Source organism: Tamandua tetradactyla, chromosome 4 (genome assembly GCF_023851605.1).
Source record: "Tamandua tetradactyla isolate mTamTet1 chromosome 4, mTamTet1.pri, whole genome shotgun sequence".
Taxonomy (NCBI): Eukaryota; Metazoa; Chordata; class Mammalia; order Pilosa; family Myrmecophagidae; genus Tamandua; species Tamandua tetradactyla.
The window spans coordinates 183337712-183356063 of NC_135330.1; the positions used below are offsets into that span (position 1 = coordinate 183337712).

Below are 18352 nucleotides of genomic sequence, written 5' to 3' on the forward strand. Positions count from 1 at the left end.
AGGCCCATCAGACTCAACAGTGGTGACCTATTTATTCTGACTTATTACCACTCGAGGAACATAAGGAAATATTTCTGTGCATTAGGAGATCGTCAGTAGGAAATGAAAGAAGTAGAAACAGGGGGCCTTTGAAGGCAGGGAGAATGTAGGAAGCTGGATGCATGAGTTGCGAAGCACAAACATTTCTTCACTGGAGCCGAGTCAGGAAACACCTAATGAGAAGCAGTGGCTTATTCCGAAAACGCAGTATCTTCAAGTGGACCTAAGCATTATTTTGCTTCCTTCTGATTGAAGGGTTCCTTTTTTTTAGTAGTTGTGCCGATTTCAAATTTAACCAACCTTTATATGCAAACAAGTTGTTTTATATTTGGTTTATTTTGTCTCTCCTTACATGACCTATGAGCCACATAGTTGTAAAAGGAGAGTTGTCTCATTTTCGTAACATTGTAGGCCTTACAGCCAGAATTGTTTTTCCTATGGTGAATGAAGTTCAGTGGTGTCTAACGTAAAAAAGCAATGCATTAGAAATAATTTTTATCAGCAGCAGCTATAGAAAGATTTCCATTGTATTTTTTAAAAAATTTATTCCAGTCATTTCACCACCAGCTAGTTTACCTATTTACCCAGGATTTGCTGAACTGGAACATGGGCTCTATACTATGTGGTCTCGTGTGGGTGCTCAAAGCTGGAGTGGAGGGTGGTGGAGGCTGGGGGTGAGTTATTTGGGGTGGGGGGCAGGGGGCATCAAGACTGTTCCCTGGGGGCTGTGGAGCATTTGCTTTTTCCCCTGTACCTGTGGCTACTAGCACCCTGCCTTTAGTCCTCGTGTTTAAAAAAGTGCTAACTGAATAAAAACCAAATGAATCAACCAAAAAAGTGGCTGAGATTGGAGTCCACTAAGTTTCTGAGTATGTGGAACTGACACCATTTCTGGGGAAAAGAGAAGGCTTTAACTTATATTAATAATAACAAGCTCATGATTAAATTGGGGGGAATCACATGATAGTCATTCAAAATATAAAAAATTAGTAACCTGGTTTGATATAAAGAAAACCATAGAACTTCAGTGGGGAAAACTTAAGAAACGTAAATGAAGAGACAAAGCATGCGCTTTAATTGAAAAAGTACATCTAGTAAAGAAGACAACATCTGCTTAGAGATTTAACAAAAGGGATAACAGAACTAAAAATTCCTGGGGAAAAGCAAACTGCAAATGTAAAAACTGGGTCAGGGGCAGTGAGGTGGAAATCTGCTAGTCACATGTTTAAATGTATTACCAAGTGAGTCGTTAAAACAATGCGATACTTGTTTAAATGTAAATATAAAATATAAACCAAGGGAGTAGAATAGATTCTAGAAACACATCCTTAATTTTGTAAAAATAGAACGTCTGATGAAGGAAAGGCCAGTAGAAAATTGAGAGAGAGAAATTCATCCATGCTGCTGGGATACTTGAACACCAATATGGAAAAAAGCAAAATTCAGTGATGAATATTTCCCAATGATATGGACAGCAGACTAAAATGCAGGTAACTCAAAGTTAAAATTAAAAAAAAGAAAACAGAATAATACAAAATGAACCAGAAAGCAATCAGTGTGCTTATCTGCAACCTCCCCTTTGAGGCCTCTTCATCTCAAGTCGAGCAACTCCGGTTGGCTTCCCTACTTCTTTTTTGTTCCCCACAAACATTTCTGCACTGGGCAGGCAGCATTATCTTTAAAAATATGGAAATTAGATGATATTACTGCCCCCTTCCCAAAGCTCTTTAATGGCTTCCCATGCCAGGCTCCTGGTGGCCTCAGAGCCTTGTACTCACTGTACCCTTCTGTTCAGATTGGTCAGGTGTTCTCTTCCCCAGACCCTCAGAGGGCTCATTTCCTTGCTTTATTCAGGTCTTTGCTCAAATAGCTCCTTCCAGGATTGCCTATTCCCAACCCACTCTTTCTCTGCATATCAGATACCCTGCCCACACTCAGTTTTAGCTTTCTTCATAGCCCTGATCAGTACTGAACATGATATTTCATGTCCATTTGTTGTCTGTCTCCTAGAATGTGAGCTCCAGGAGGACAGGGCTTCAGTGGCTGCAGAACTTGGCACAGCACCTGGCCCATGGCAGGAACTCAGTAATACCATGTGACCTGGCAACCCCACCACCACTAGGTACATACCCAAAAGAACTGAAAGCAGAGGCTTGAAATATTTGCACACTGATGTTCACAACAGTATTATTCATGCTTGCCAAAAGATGGAAGCAACCCAAGTGCCATCCATGGATGAGTTGGTAAATAAAAGGTGATATATATATATATACACACACACACACACACACACACGCACACAGTGGAATATTATTCAGCCGTGAAAAGGAGTGAAGTCCTGATACATGTGACAGCACCGATGAACCCTGAAGGCACCATGTTGAGTGAAATAAGCCAGACACAAAAGGATGAATTTTGTATGATCTCGCTGATTTGAAACAATTAGAATAAGCAAACTCGTGGAGTCAGGATCTAGAATATATATTATAAGGAGAGAGGATGGAGATAAGGAATGGGACATTAAGGCTTAAAATGTACAGGGTTCCTATCTGGAATGATGGACACATTTGATAATGGATGGTGGTGATGGTAACACAACATTGTGAACACAGTTAATGCCACTGAAATATATGTATCTGAATATGATTAAAAGGGGAGCTGTTAAATTATATGTGTGGTAATGGAATAAACTTTTTTTTAAAGCCCATGGAACTACACTACACAGTGAATCCTAAGTTAAGCCATGGACTTTAATTAATAATACAAATATTAAAGTGTACTATAATCGGTTGTAACAAATGTTCCACACCCATGCTGGGTATTGGTGGCAGGGTGGTATATGGGAATCCTGTATTTTATGCATGATTGTTCTATAAACCCACAACTTCTCTAATAAAGGAAGGTAAAAGAAAATATGACGGGTGGCTTTTGCTCATGCTGTCTTCTCTGTCTGCAGTTCCCTGCTCCTTGCCATCTGCCTAGTCAATTAGTACTTGACCTCTATTCAGGAATCAACCCAAGGCCCATGTGTGCGAGAGCCTTCTCCCACACTGCACGTGCTGCTCCTTTATTTGTGTTCCCTTGTGTAGCACACTGGCTGCCTTTGAAGAACCTTTCTGTATTGTACTTAAGTGTTTGCTTTGTGGACTTCTTCTGCCAACCACGTGTTCCCTGAGGACCGGCACATAAAATGTTCTCCGTGTGTGTTTGTAGTGGGAATGAGATGCAGAAAGAACTTGTTGAGATGAATTGAGAAATTGTGGCAAGCAGGTGTAACAGCAAAAGATTGGAAATTTGTGAATAATTTTCTGACTTTCAAAAAGCAAATGCATAATTGGGGAAATGAAAATCTAATTACCTTGACAGCCTTCACAAAGCACAGATTTTTAAATAAATTAGGGGCACTTGAGTAGGAAAGCCATCATCTTTGGTTACCAGCAAATATACACTAGATTCATAATAAACTATTTTTTATGAGAGTGTGAGACTGAGAAGTCAAAGAAACTTCATATTCATAGTGTCAGGATTTTAATTAAGGCTTTCTCAATGTTTTTATGACAAAGAGGAGAGAGGATGATCATAGCACATTGAGAGACTTTGGATTATATTTTGATAAATGTTCACTCTCATCTCCTTGACGATGGACAAAGTATACCTGACTTTGTGCTTGGCCGTGTAATTTGTTTTGGTAAATGTTATGCTTGATATTAATTCAGCTGGCCCTTCTTGCTCCCTGGGGATCCCTTGTGAGACGTGCTCCAGGGTAGCCACTGCCCCTCCAGCTTGGACTCCAAAATGAGACCTGTGGAGCAAAGCCACCTCAGCCAACCCACACATCTGTGGCTCTGAGAATAAATAGTTAAATGTCACTGAGTTGGTGGGGCAATATGTTATGCAGCATTGTTGAGGCAGTAGCTGACTGTTTTAATTTCCTAGGTTGCTCAAGCAAATACCATGCAATTGTTCAGCTTAAACAATGGGGATTTATTAGCTTACGATGTTGAGGCCAGAAATATGTCCAAATCTAGGTATTTTCAAGGCAATGCTTTCTCACCAAGACTGTGGCGTTCTGGGGTTGGCTGCCAAAGACCCCCGGTCCTTAACTTGTCATATGGCAAGGTACACGGTGGTCGTCCTCGTGGTCTCACCCTTCTCTTCTGAATTCCATTGATTTCAGCCTCTGCCCCCTCTGTGGCTTTCTCTCTCAATTTGAATTTCATTCTCTTGTAAAGACTCCAGTAATAGGATTAAGACCCATCCTGATTGAGGTGGGTCACACCTTAACTGAAATAACCTCATCAAAAGGTCCTCCTTACAGTGGGTTCACACCCACATGGATGGATTAAATTTAAGACCGTGTTTTTCTGGGGTACGTACAGCCTCCATCTGCCATGCTGTCCATTTCCGATGGTGGGGTTTGAGTACTCCAACCTGAACAACCAGGCTCCCAGTGGGAGCACAGCACTAGTAACAGCCCACAGAGTCATCCCATTTTCTTCTAATTTTTAAAATAAAATTTCTTAATGTTCCCTTTTAGTGTGGTTGGAAAAGAGAAGATGCAGCCGAGGCGTGGCATTGCCCTTTATCCACCGCCAGTTGCTGGTGCGTGGATAAAGGAACGCGAGGGTTCTCTTCTCCCGTGACGGTGAATCAGGGCAGTGAGTCAGTCGATGCGTAGACATTTCAGGAAGCAGATTTTGATGAAAAGAAACATTTTTCCAAAGGATGCCAAAATGGAGTGCCTCTAGGAGAGGTGACTGCTTGTAACTGCTGCAGTGGAGCCCAGCCCCACTTCCTCAAGGCCCCACTACCTCCCGGGTCCCTTTTAACTCTCAGATTCAGTGATTTTTAAAAATCGCTACCCCTGCTCAAAATATTTTTGAAAATGTCTCTGAGATGTTCATATTCAAAGGACTTGGCTGCACATGAGCATCTGCTGTTTTAAAAAGATAACTATTCTTGATTGAAGAGGGGTGTATAAAAGATGGTTTATTTTAAAATGTAAGAGAGACCTCGAAGGTGATTCCAAAAGATGCTGGAAGAGGATAATCTTAATTTGGTTTTGTAGAAACCAATCACATTGATACTTCTGTTTTTGTTGCTGATGATCCAATCCCTTTGTTTAAACAACATAAACAAATTTTTAAAACTGGTTTGATTTAACTGAATTTTGTCTTGGTAGCACTATATCCATAAAACAACATGCTCTTTGCCATTTTGTCTGACCTTCTTGACCTTCTCTGACTTGCCTATTTCCAGGGTCTCTTATAGTATCCTCCCATTTCTTTGCTCAGTTCAGGGTCTAACTCCTTTCTGAATCAATCCCCGATTGTTCTAGCAAGCTCTATTGACCTTGTACCCCCTCCCCCTCTTCCCCATATAGCTCCCGTTTTGGCATTTAACTGTGTGCTGTTTTGCATTGCTTGTGAATTGTTCCATGGATTGCTTTTGTCCATCCGACTAGATATGGAGTTTCCTGAAGATAATCACCATGCTCTATACTTTTGCAAACTTCCCCTTATTTTGAGTCTACTAAGACCACTCAGTGTGACGGATTTGGGTGGAAGCTTTTTCTACAATCTTCATTTAATTTGTAGGTTCGCTTTATGCAAGTCTGGTTTCATTGGAAGAAAAGGCATCTGATTCTTACGTTCTTTTTGTCTGCTTTTGCAGAACTTCCTGGTGAGAGAACGTTTGCTGTTTGTGGGTGACCAAGATTTCACCCTACATGCTTATAAAAATAGTTCATTTATTAAGAATTTAGTATATCTTTGCTGGTAGCTAGAAATCAGACTTTTGGAGACCATTAATGTAAAAGAAGCATGACTAGAGTCAGATTCTGATTTTATTGTAATTAATAACAATTAATAAACATTGCATTGAAAAGTTTTCTGAGCTTCAGCTACTCACAAAATGAGTGTTGTATCTAAGAAACACATTTTCAATAGAAGAGAATAATTTAACAGTCTCTTAAGTTTCGATTCAAAATTTAACCAAATGTAATTTTCTTCAGTTTAGCTGCAGACAGTAAGATTGTATTTTGTGAATCTACTTTATTTCCACCTATTACCCGACATACAGAGTGCATTTATGGTTGGTTAAAAGCTCTTTCTATCTGTCTAAACTCATTTCTTCACCAGAAGGATCATCTGTGCATGAATACATACTGTTAATCCCTTGAGTTGGTTCTATACTATTATAAATAATATTCTCACATAATCGTATTTCTGATCAACCAAGAATTTATCTGGTCATATTTCTTTTATAGACATTGGTTTGGAGAAAGAAATATTTACTGTATCTATCTTTCAAAATGTTTACAGGTTCACTGCAGTTGTTTGATACACATACAAAAATTGAATTAGTTTAAAAAATTCTAATTAAATCCTGGAATTTTAAAGTGTATTAAAATTCATGTAGTGATATTTGGATAAAATGTGGAAATGAGGTTTTCTGCCTTATGGTTTGAGTATTAGAGAGAGTAAGGGCTTATATGTGGGTGCCTCAGTTTCCTGATCTATAACATGGATTCAGTGAGATTACTTAACCTCCTAAATTTGAAGTTTAAATAAGTTCAATACATGTGAAAAGCATTTAGAGCTGTCCTCAGCAGGCAGGAAGCTGTAAGTAAATGCTTGTTGATATTGCTGCTATATGTGCACGTATTTAGTGAGTGCTGGGCTCATAATTCTTACTTATGCACAGCAAATGCCAGCTGTCATTATTATGATTACATATTATTAATTTTATTAGTTTATTAATAATCCCAATAACGGGCTTGTGATTTTCAAAGCATGTGAAAAGAAAAAGGAAGTCTCTGAGAGGGTGTGGAACTGAAGAAAAAACTGTAGTTAGACTGTCATTAGAGGTCGTATAATAAACTTGATTCTCCACGATGCTGCCTGTTAAATAGAGGGCACCATTTAATCTGGAGACTTTAACACACAGCTCTTTATGAAGGGGGGTTTAAAGTAGAATGCTGGCTGTCTCTCCTTCAGAGGAATCATTGTCCCAGTTTAAATCCCCAAAGATACTCAGATGCTAAGGGGAAATCAAATTTTGGGGAGGAGACTCTTGAGGAAATTTTAAGTCGTGAATTTGAACATGTTAAAGCGTTCATTGTCTTTCTTAATTTTAGAGATTAAGTGGCTTTTGGGTATCCAAAGTTGGGGGTTCAGCAAATGTCTGGTTTTCTGGCTTTATTATTTTATAAGTAGTGTTAAAGTAATGAGACCAATCCCTAAATCAGGAAAACCGGTTCCTCAATCTTACGGTCACACCACACAGTTTTGGTACTTTACTCACTGTGAGAAAGAACTCATATTGCGTTTCGTTAATGACATTTTTAGCAGGACACTAGGGTGGTGAACTAAAACCCAACTTTGGTTTCATTTTTATAAGGATTCTTTATTTGTAAAGATAACACGTTAAAAGAATACTTTAATTTCTGAGTCTTTAAAGAAGGGAGAACATATCAATTGATATTTAAATGGTAACCAGGTAGAGTTGCTTAATGCATATAGGTTTTCATAATTTGTTTTATTAATTAGCATGAATCTATAAATTAAAAATATGATTGGCTGGAGCAGTGTTGCATACTGATAGATTCTTAATTTATACAGACATATTCATTCATTCATTCATTCACTGGACACTTAGGGAGTATCTGCTGTGTCCTGGGCACTACAGGGCACTGGTGAGCAAGACAAAGCTGCTGCCCACCTCTTACCGATCAGATCAGTAAGTCCTGCCTGAGATCCAAAAGCTGCACTAAGGAACATATTTCAGACATGAAACCACTGCCTAATGTGAAGTGTTAGAACTTCAAGTATAGAAGATAAGTCAGCATTTCAAATGTTTCATATTTATTGCCAGTGCAGGGAGAATCTTTACTTAAAATTTGGCCCAGCAAAGTCTCAATCTGTGTCTTTGAAAGATTACTGAAACCTTATAAATGACCTAGTACCACTGTGTGTTATTAGCTATATTTTAATAGATTTCTAAGTTTATATGATATGAGTATAATTGCTAGATTTAGGCATTATTAGTCTGTTGTGATGGAATCCTTAATTTTTTTTCAAATTAAGTATATCATTTTAAAAACTCATTTTAGAGAGTACTAAGTCCTGAACTCTATAAAATGATTACTTCTCCTTTGATGATTTTGTTCTTGGGTTAGAGAAGCATCAGATTTTAGAACTTGAAAGCGCCTTATATGTTCTCTCAATTGTCCTGCTTCCAAATCTCTGTCTTGAAAAAAAAAAAAAAGTCAAAGAGCATTTCTGCTCCAACCCCTCTATTAAACATTTTACAATTTGGAAGTGATCTCACAGTGGGACTTGGCCTGGCGTTGATTATTTTTTATTCATTTATTCATACACAGCCGAGCTGCAGTTGAAGTGACATGCCAGCTCTCAGGTGCTGCGCTTAGACTGGGTGAGAAGGGCCCAGCACAGTCATGAAAGGCGTTGCTGGGCCAAGCAGCTGGCCTTGTCTTTCCCTGGCTCTCCCATTGGCTGTGCTTGACCAAGCCTGGGCGCTGGTCTTTCCTGCGCAAAACCACCTTCTTAAATCAGATTCTAGACCTGGGGCTGAAGCAGAAAGAAGGTTCCATGCGTGGCCTGCCTTTTGGCCTCAGTACTCATCCAACACTACTGGAGGAAGGCTACCTGGCACTGAGAACAGGTAATCTGTGCCCAACAAGGGGGGTGAAACTCACAAGCACGATGTTGTGTGAAAGAAGACAGAAAAAAACAAAAAAGCTCAAGGAGCAAACTAAGGGGCCAGGATGAGTGGTCAGAACAGTGACTATTTGGAGGAGGGTTTCTTGGGTGCTGGCAATGTTCTGTTTCTCCATCTGGGTTCCCTGGGATGGTCACTTAGTGAAAATTCATTCATCTGTACATGTAGGATATGTGATGCTTTCTCGATAATCTTTTTTTCTTAAGGTTGAAAATACTTTTTTAGTACCTGAGTCCTTGAGTGAGAACTGAAACTTTAACACCAGCCCATACCTCCCTGCCTGAATTCAATAACGGAAGTATTGAATTTTAAATTACCCAACATCTCATTTGATTTAAGACCTGCACTGAATAACTCCCTACTCCCCTGACTATAGTTAATTTAAGACTCTTTTACTGCCAACATTTATACCATTTATTGATATGAATTTCTTGACAGTAGCTTGAGGCTAATTGTATAAAATATTCTCTTGGGGTCCAAAAATAGTCAATCCACTTCTCAAATGACCTACCCATTCCTCAAACTTCCCTAATCCATGCTCAATAAACCTAAGGCAAGACAGCATTGTGTGATGAAGATTTTGAATATATCTATATATATTCCACTCACCCCCGGGGAGCTATCAAGAAACTTAGGGAAGGAAATGGTCAGCAGACTGCTGGAAAAGTCACATTACAGTTTTCGAGATGTTCATCACACCCCAAGGCTATGTTTTGTACAAAAGATGAAATTAAGAGATTGTGAGTAACAGGCTTGTATCTTGGGATTGATTTTTTTTTATGATGTTTTAATTCATAGCATCTTTAAAACATATATGAAGAGACATTTTAGAGATTTGGGAAAAATTGATTTAACCCAGCCACACTTATGTTTCCTCGATGGAAATTATATATTGAATAACAGTCTCCATATGTGTATGCACGTGTGCATTTTGACTAATTAAGCTGCTCAGTAAATGGCTCTTATTCCAAATTTGCATGATATTCTTTGTGTACCTTAACACTGACTTGGAGGAAAAGAGAGACATGGATAGAAAACTTAGGGGCTGATTTCAGAGAAACAACCCAGTAGTGCCTCAAGAATAGTTATGTCATTGCTGTTATTAATTAATTGGTTGTAGGTTGCATTCCTGGATATTTAAAAATCATGTTTCTGAATGTATGTGCATGAGGCACTGTAGAGCAAACAGACCAGTTAAATGGCTTGGTTTTCCCAGTCGTTTGAAGATGGCTTGAATTCTGGAAGCGTTACATCAAACACGCCATCTGTTTCCTCCTGATTGTGTGCGACTCTAAGTTGTTATGATTGATTTCTCCTCCACTTGGAAACTAATGTGAAAATACAAAAATTAAAAAATAAGCTCTGACAAAATGGGTGGCGAGTGCCTTTCACGGTGGGCACGGTTTTCTGGTGCGTCTTGGTGAAGGAGGAAGTGAGGGTGACTATAAGCTGCGTAGATTTGTTTTCTTCTCATAGCTCTTTACTGGCGGCAGCACAGAGGGGAAGTCCATCTTCCCCCTTCACATGACACAGCCTCCTCAGAGGCCCCGGGTTGCATGCTGCACATCCCAGCCCAGGTGCTCCTGGGGGACAGAACGAGGTGAGTATGGCAGGCTGGGAGAAGGAGAGGTGAGCAGTGAATGGTGTAGGCTGCACAAGTGTCCCTGTGTTTCCCTTTCTCTCTCTTCTCTGGGTGACAGTTGGACTCCTGACACCTGAAGATTTAGCTCTCAGAAATGCAATTCTACACTTAACGAAAGAGCTCTGGAAAGCTAAAAATGAATACGAGAGCTTCTGCCTTTTACAGGCTGTGGATGGCACAGGCTTCTCCTAGTCTTCTAAGAATGCTACAGACTCTCCCAGTGAATAGAGTGAATCAGTTTAATAGCGTTTCTTCAGCCACTCTTGTGAACGACTATGAACTTTTAAGAGAGAAAGGGTACACTTGAGCTGCTGAAATTAAATAAAATTTATTTATTGTTTTGCTGCAAACCAGATATGCTTGCTTTACTTATATTGGCTTATAAAAGAGCAACTGTGGTCTTAGGGATAAAGCATGGCCTTTCATAAGCAGCCCTAAATGCTAATCCTATGTTGCTTTCTTATTATGTGACCTTAAGCATATAATAAACATGCTTAAACTCTATGAGCCTCGGTTTTATCATATTTTAAGTGGTACTAATGAACCACCTTGCAAATTAGATACCAGCTATGAGACTGTGAGGAGGGAACACGTCCCCTTAGGAGCCAGTCATTCGGGAGACCTGAGAGCTGTGACGTCACATCTCTTCTGGAGCATCCTTGGACTTAAGGCATGAAGGTGGTGGAGCTGTCACGACTCGGGACTTGGTCCAGCTTCTCTCAATGGAAAGAGTGTCACTTGCCAAGCACAGCAGCATTATCAGTTTCCTTTCTCCCAAAGAGTAACAGACAGGACAGAACTTCCCGGTTTATTTTAGGAAAGCCTCCAGCCACTTCCCCTCCCTTCCTCCTGGTGTGTGGTTGTTTATTTGAACTTGAGACTTCCTGAGACTTAGAAGATGTTTTTGGCTTGAACACGAAATTTGGCAGTTCCATGAAATTTGGAACTCTGGTCAATGCAAGTCTCCCAGGCTAAGGAAGGAAACACCCCTGCTCTGCAGATAAATTGGCAGGGCGTGGCACTTTCCCCCAGTTGGTAGCAGCCTTTCTGTAAGAGCAAGGGGCATTTTCTTCTGCCACCCCGGCTTTGCCTGTTTCTAGCTTGGTCGGAGGGCAAAGCAAGGCTCAGCGTCACATTCCCATGGGGCTCAATCTCTGCCTATTGAGTTGGAGGAGGAGCCCTGGCAGGTCCTGGAGGTGAGAGTAGAGCCTGCAGATTGGTGACTGAGGGCTCCTTTCTGAACTGGACGCCTATGTGGTCTGCCCGCGCCAGCAGCAAGCAGCTGGAGAACCGTTAACAGTAGCGAGAACTTGGAACTGGGAAACTCAAGACAAAGAGCAGGAACTGTTGCGGGGAAGTGCTCCCTACTTGCTGAGCATCCCGTGGGATCTCAGAAGAGGTGGACTTGGCTATCTTTTTGGCCTTCCTTCATGAGCTGGTAAAATCCAAGGTAGCCAGAGGATGTGTTCACCGGTTTCGGATGTCAAAGAAGAGCGCACATCAGTGTCCTGGGCGCCTCCCCACTCCGGGTTCCTCCTGTCTGCCTTGCTTTAGACTCTCCGAGAAAACGGAGAGCTGAAGGAAGGGTGGAAATTGCCTTGCCGTTCCGTGAGCGAGCCCCCCAGGAATGTTAACCTCCTCTTCTGCTGAGTGACTCGTGCAAGGACAGAACCTCATGGCAGAGAAGGGAACGTCACGCGGAGCGCGGAGAGGTTCCCAGCGCTGGCTCTGGCTGCTGCCTCGGAGGCGCCGCGGGGCCGCGGGGCGCTGGCCGCCGGGTGAGGCTGGGTGCGGGGCCCTGCGGGGCTCCGGGCGCGGGGCGCTGGGCCCGGGGCGGGCAGCCGCGCCTTCCATAACAATCCTGCCCACACGGGGCCAGCAAAAGGAGTTGTGCTGGTTGCAAGACTTTTTAAAAGAAGGTTGGGAAACGATGTGTTGAGCAGTCTTCACCTGAAGCCTGGCTGCCAATCTAATTGGGGGGGGGGGTGGGGAAGGCGTGCGGTTATGTCAGGGTGCGGTTTTGTTTTCTGGTTCTGATGGATATGGATTTATGAATTTCTATTTTGAATGAAAGAGTAGAAGGAGGTCGGCTTGGTAAATCGCTAAAAGAGGAGAACCCTCCGGCAAGTGGAGGTTTGTGTGCAGTTGCCCTTTTATTTTCCCACGAGGGGCAATTCTGTCTGTGGAAGAATAAAATTGTCTCCACTTCCTGTCCCTACCCGGTGGCTGAATCCCGGGTCACAGTTTATAGTCTTTGTGGCCAGATACAAATGAACCAGCCTTGGGCGATCAGAAAAAGTTTCTCACCCGCAAAATAATGCAGGCTGTCCTCAATGCAGTATTTTTCATTCTTGCGGTGCCATTTTTAACTAGAAGATAGTGACAAGAGCTTTAAACGTTTGCTCGGCCAGACGGTAGAATTTAAATGCTTACACATCTCAAAATAGTATTTTTACAAATGATCTTTCAAAGGAGAAAGTACATTCTAATAAACTGCCTGAATCTGAAAAAAGAGCTTCCCTCGTGCCTAATTTCAGGTGGTGGGGGTGAGGGAGGTTGTTTCTTCATCCCTCATGGTAGCAAATGCTGTCCCTCTCCCACTTTCAGGGACTTGGAGACCCGGAGGGCTCCCGGGAGGCGGGGTGGGGGGGCCACTTACCTCTGTGACGTCAGGCACGTTGTTGGGCCTCAGGCAGTGGAATCTGTTCCCCAGACACGGTGCCCTGATGAAGACCCCGTTCCAAGTTATGTGCAAGGCATTAGAAGGAAAAGGGCAGAGCCAGCCCCTTGCACCTTTCTTGGAATTGGCTCTTCAAGATGGTTTTGTGTGTGTGTGTGTGTGTGTGTTTAAACCCCTTTTAACTAAAGAGTGCACTTCCTTTGGGGGCAGGTGCGATTAAGGGAACCTTAATCAGGTTAGAAGCAGGTGCGATTAAGGGAGCATCCGTGGCAGACTGGTGAACTGGAAGGTGGGACAGTGGGCAGGACGGGGAAAGGCTGGGAAAGGCCCTGGCGTTGCTGGGGAAGGTGGTGTGAATGCCGGAGTCAGGTGCAAGAGCTCCCCTCAAGTACGTTCACCTTTTTTTCTTTTAACGTTTGCTTTGGGGCTTGAAGAGAATGCGTCTATCTAAATACGTTTCCTATTGAGATACACTGGTTGTTGAGCCATACCTTCCCTGATTCAGTTCAAATCATTCGGGGTTAAAAGGGCCTTGACCTTTTATTTCAGTGTCCACCGATTTCTGCCCCAAGGCAGAGTTCACATCATGGTAGGTGGGTAATGAACCTGCGCTCTGTGCCTCTTCCTTCCACTGCCCAGGTCCTCTGTCTCAGATGGCACCGGAGGCCAGTTCCAGTGGGAGGGTCTCAGGAATTGACCAATCCAAAGCCACTGTGGCCATCAGCAGAGGACCAGCTCACAGGCTCCAGCTCTGTTAGGGTGGTGCCGAGGGCTCCACGGACTCTGAAGGGGGGGGGGGCTGTAAACCATGGACCCGGCGCCCTGGGAGGCCACATAAGAGAGAGCTGACAGTGTGGCTGAGTCCAGCTCCACACACCCACCTTCCCCTGCAAGCTGTGTGTCCTGGGCAAGTGGACTTGTCCCTCTGTGAAACGGGGATACCACCAGGTTTCTTGCTGCTTCTGGGGCATGAAATGAATTCAGTGGTCATTTTACAGTCCTCAGAGCATGCTCTGGTATGCCACAGATGGCAGCCGTAAGTGCTCTATGTCTTATGTTCGGGATTCCATTATATTCTATCTTTTAAAAAAGTTTTATTCACACATCATAATACCCAACTGAAGTAAAAACGTCAGTGGTTCCTGGTATAATTGCATAGCCACGCATTTGCCACCAAAATTCATATGAAGACATTTCTTTTCTCCTGCATAGGGGTTCCATTATACTCTTATCGAAGGAAGTATCATTTAAAAAATGTTCACTTTTACTGAATTAACATTCTTTTCTTGGCTGGAATGTCCACACTGGGTGAGATGATGTGGTCTTGTGCATGGGGGCTGCTTAAATTCCGCTCTTCAATTTAAAATATAAAGAAATGTGAATCCTGATGTACCCAATCCCATCAGCTTCTTAAAGTAGTGCATTGTGTCTCCAACTTCCATGTGCATATAAATCGCCTATGGATCCTGCCGAATTGCAGATTCTGATACACTTAGCCTGGCGTAGGGCATGAGACAGCATCGCCAGCAAGCCCCCGAGCCGTGCCCACAGACCACGCTTGGAGAAGCCATGTCACTGACCACATACTCCTATGTGGTCAGTGAGACACTTGATTTCCATGAGCAGGGATTCCTCTTGTGCCTGGCTCAGCTAGTTATAGAGTTAAGAGATATGATTTGTTACATGTTATCATCTTGTGGTTCATTGGTTTTGGTCCTGCCCAGTGGGGATGTCTCAGGACATCCTCCCAGACCTACTTATTTCCTTCAAGCAAGAGCTGGATGCTCTCTGGTTTTTTCTATCCTTTTGCATTCATCACCTTTTTAGAGAGGGAAGGAGGGATGGGTAGACTATGGACACATCTTCTGTTTTTCTAGGATGGAGCCTAACACAGAGTAGGTACACTTGAGGGTCAGCAGGCCCATCGTATAGGAAAGTACATGAGATAAGAAAGTGAGTTGTTTGGACTTATTAGGTGCAGGATGCCAGGGGACATTTATGAGGGACTCTAGTGGGTCTAGACTAGAAGAGATCTAGACTAGAAGAGATCTAGTCTAGAGATGGATATGGGAGTCACTGGCATCTAAACATCAAATAAAGCCATGAGAATAGGGAGGTAGAGGGTGGAGGGTGCCAGCTGAGACTAGAAATAGACAGAACCTGGAGATCCTGGCCCTTAGGCACGGACAAAGGGGCCTCCAAAGTGTGTGTGGGGGGCGGGGGGGGGGGGGTGGGGGGGTGGGGAATCAAGAGCATCTGATGCTACAGAGCCCAAGGGAAGAGAACACATAGGAAGAGTTTTAATGAAATAAGGGCTGAGAAGTGTCTATTGAGTTTAGCAACAGAAGGTTTTAGCTTGCCTCAGGGAGAGTAGTTTCTGGTCGGCTGTGCAGCAGAAGCCAGATGATGGGGAGTGGAGGGGTGATGGAAAAATGGATGGGAGGTGAGCAAGTAGAGAAAGCAGGTGGAGGTGTCATTTTCAAAACTTTTGAACTTGAAGGGGTTTCTTGGGAGAATGAAGTGTTGGGTCAAGGGAGGATTTTCTGTTGTTGCTAATATGCGCTTTGGAAGAAGCTATTGAAAATGTTGGGAGATACGTGGGAGAGAGAAAAGCAGGAAATCCAGAGCACAGGTGGTACAAGGAGCTTTCAGCAGGAAGAAAGACCCCTTTTTCCCAGAAATGGAAGGGAAAGGATGGGTGCTGGTCTATTCAGGCTGATAGTTTAGAGACAGGTAGAAGAGGAAGTTCTCCCCTGAAGGCTTCTGTCTTCTCTGTAAAATAGGACACTGGGGGTAGATGATAGCATGGACATTCTAAAGAGAATAGAGGGAGTTTACAGGCCCTGTGGAGAAAACATGTATGCATGTGAGAGAGAGAGAGAGAATGGATCAGTGACCTGAAGTGAAAAAGGAAGCTAATCAGGGAGTCAGGGAATCACGCTGCTCCAAAGGCGATTCAGAGAGTCTGTTGAGTATGAGAACATGGGCATGGCAGAGGGGTCTTTGTGATACAAGGATAAGGTTGATTATAGTTTGTGTGCTCAGGGTAAAGACGATAGGTTGCTTTGTAGATAGCAGTAAACATGATAGCATCGCAAGGACTCCAGGAAGGAGGTAGGCCATAGATTAACATCCCACGCGGAGAAGGGTCTGATCTCTTAAATGCACTGACCCTCCACACATTCCCCCTTCTGTCGGGAGGTCAGCTTAAACACTAACTGACCCAGGGCATGCAAGCAGGGGCGTGCTTTCAAGTTTTACAAAGACTTAGGAAATGGCTCGGCCCTAGGTCCCTACATAGCTAGTTGAGCACCAAGAGCTCAGTTGAGGGGGGGACAGTGGCTTATAGGCGCACCCAAAGATTTGCCTTGGTGTGATTTGGGGGTGGGGTGGGGCAGCAGTTGAGATGAAGATGCAGAAAAGGTGACAGGTAGTTTGAGCTGGACTTAGTTTTCCCAGGTGAGTGCAATGGAAGGATCTGGGGCAAGGGGCTGGAGGAGAGTGTCTAGAGTGACTGAGATGTTTGAAACGTTATTTTAAGCTTCACGGAAGACTGAGGTGAGGTCTATATATGTGTCTGTGACTCAGAAATAAAGTCTAGCCTGGAGCTGACAAATGGGTGAAGCCATTAGAAAGGATAAGATGACTAGATGTCTCTTTTGAAGAGACAGAGGTGCAAGGATGGAATCCATTGAAACATCAGCATTTAAAGTATGAAACTGACTTGAAAGAATAACCAACAAATAAGGACATTTGCCACAGAAGTCCAAGAAGGGGACAGTTTTAAGGAGGGTGTAGTCAGTTTATGTCAGAGAAGTTAGGAGAAGTATTCATCTATTTCCCATGGCATTTGACAATTACGTCATAGTGATCCTAACAAAAGCACTTCAGTAGAGTCGTGGGAGAAGCTTGACTTCTGAATACCGTATATTTGACAGAATGCATAGAGCAAAGGACATGGGCCTTGGAACCAGACAGATGCAAGTTCAAACCCCAGCCCAACCGTTTATGGGGTGTGTCACCTTAGACACGCTGCATTTTGTCCTTGTCTGTGGTGACAGTGGTAGCATAAGATCTGCCTAACAAGGCCCTTACGGTTAAGTGTGTCTGGCATGGGGATACTGCTCTGATAAGAATATATGCTACTGTGTTGTTTGCATAGAAACACTTAAATGATTGTTTTCAGTTGGTTCTATCTCATGAGTAATAAAAGGAATTATAGCAATTTAGGCCTTGTACATTGTGGTGAGTATATTGGTGGCATACATTTAAATCCTGGGTTGTGAACTAAAAATTTCTGAAAGTACCTCATTAATCTTTTTGATGTCAAACAAACAGACCTTCTCTTGGGAGCAGAAGTAAAAATAAAGCTCTGGTAAAATTATAGCTGCAAGTCCTTTCAAGCCTGATGACCAGGACCGAATTGGGCCATGGGTTTGGCTCCCTGAAACTTACATTGCTGAGCCATTATTTAGCCATAAAGTTGAGATAAGAAGGAACAATGATGCCATCTGACAGGTGTGGCTTCTCCTTTATTGCGCTCATTAGAAAGCTTTTACTCTATTATATCATTTGCTCTACCCATGGGTGATGGATAGTTAAGTACTTTATGACACATTTGTGGCCCAGGTAAATGCTGTATGCTGTATTGTGCAGCTACTTGTGCCTGCTTACATGTTTCTCACCTGGCATTACATGGCTAAGTTCCCTTGACTTACTACAGCAACAGCCAAGCTCTCAGGTATATGTTACTTGACTTTCACTTGTTCCTCAAAAGCTGTCCCAAACCTCTCCCCTTCTTCCTGCCCGTGAATTTCTCCCTGGCTCCTTCCTTACACCACCCATCCACACATCTGTGGCTGGGTCAGGCTGGCTTCTTCGTCTCCCTCGAGAATTCTCCTCGGCAGCCACAGATGCTTTCCTTGGGTTGAGCCTAAAAAGGTGTCTCAGGTCGGAAGCCTGGAACAGTCGAGCCAGGTTAGGAGACAATCAAAAAGAGCCAACTCTCAAACTGCAGGTAGAAGAGAAGCCTTCTTGCTATCAGAAGAGATTGTACAGGGAGAAAAAAATAGTTTTAGGATGGTAGGTGCGTCTGGAAGTGGAGGTGATCAATTTGTTAAATGGAAGTTAAGGATAATCTCTTGAATGGCAACTACTGCTCTGTTCTACAATGAAACTTGAGACTTTTAGACACAGAACACAACCTAAGATGGGTATTATGTTTCACAGGGAGGAGTTTCCATTCTGAC

General features: G+C 43.0%; 1 protein-coding gene across 14 annotated transcripts in view; it reads left to right on the forward strand.

Moving 5' to 3' along the window:
* MCF2L (MCF.2 cell line derived transforming sequence like) overlaps positions 1–18352 on the forward strand; it is a 331118-nt gene that overhangs the window by 124942 nt on the left and 187824 nt on the right. Inside the window, exon 1 of one of the 14 annotated variants that reach the window (XM_077158715.1) lies at positions 10996–12201. The exons of the other annotated variants lie outside the window; for them this stretch is intronic. Coding sequence (XP_077014830.1) covers positions 12099–12201 — 103 coding nt within the window. The 5' untranslated portion in view covers positions 10996–12098. Of the gene's footprint in view, positions 1–10995; positions 12202–18352 lie in introns of those variants that run through there. 14 annotated transcript variants of the gene reach the window in all.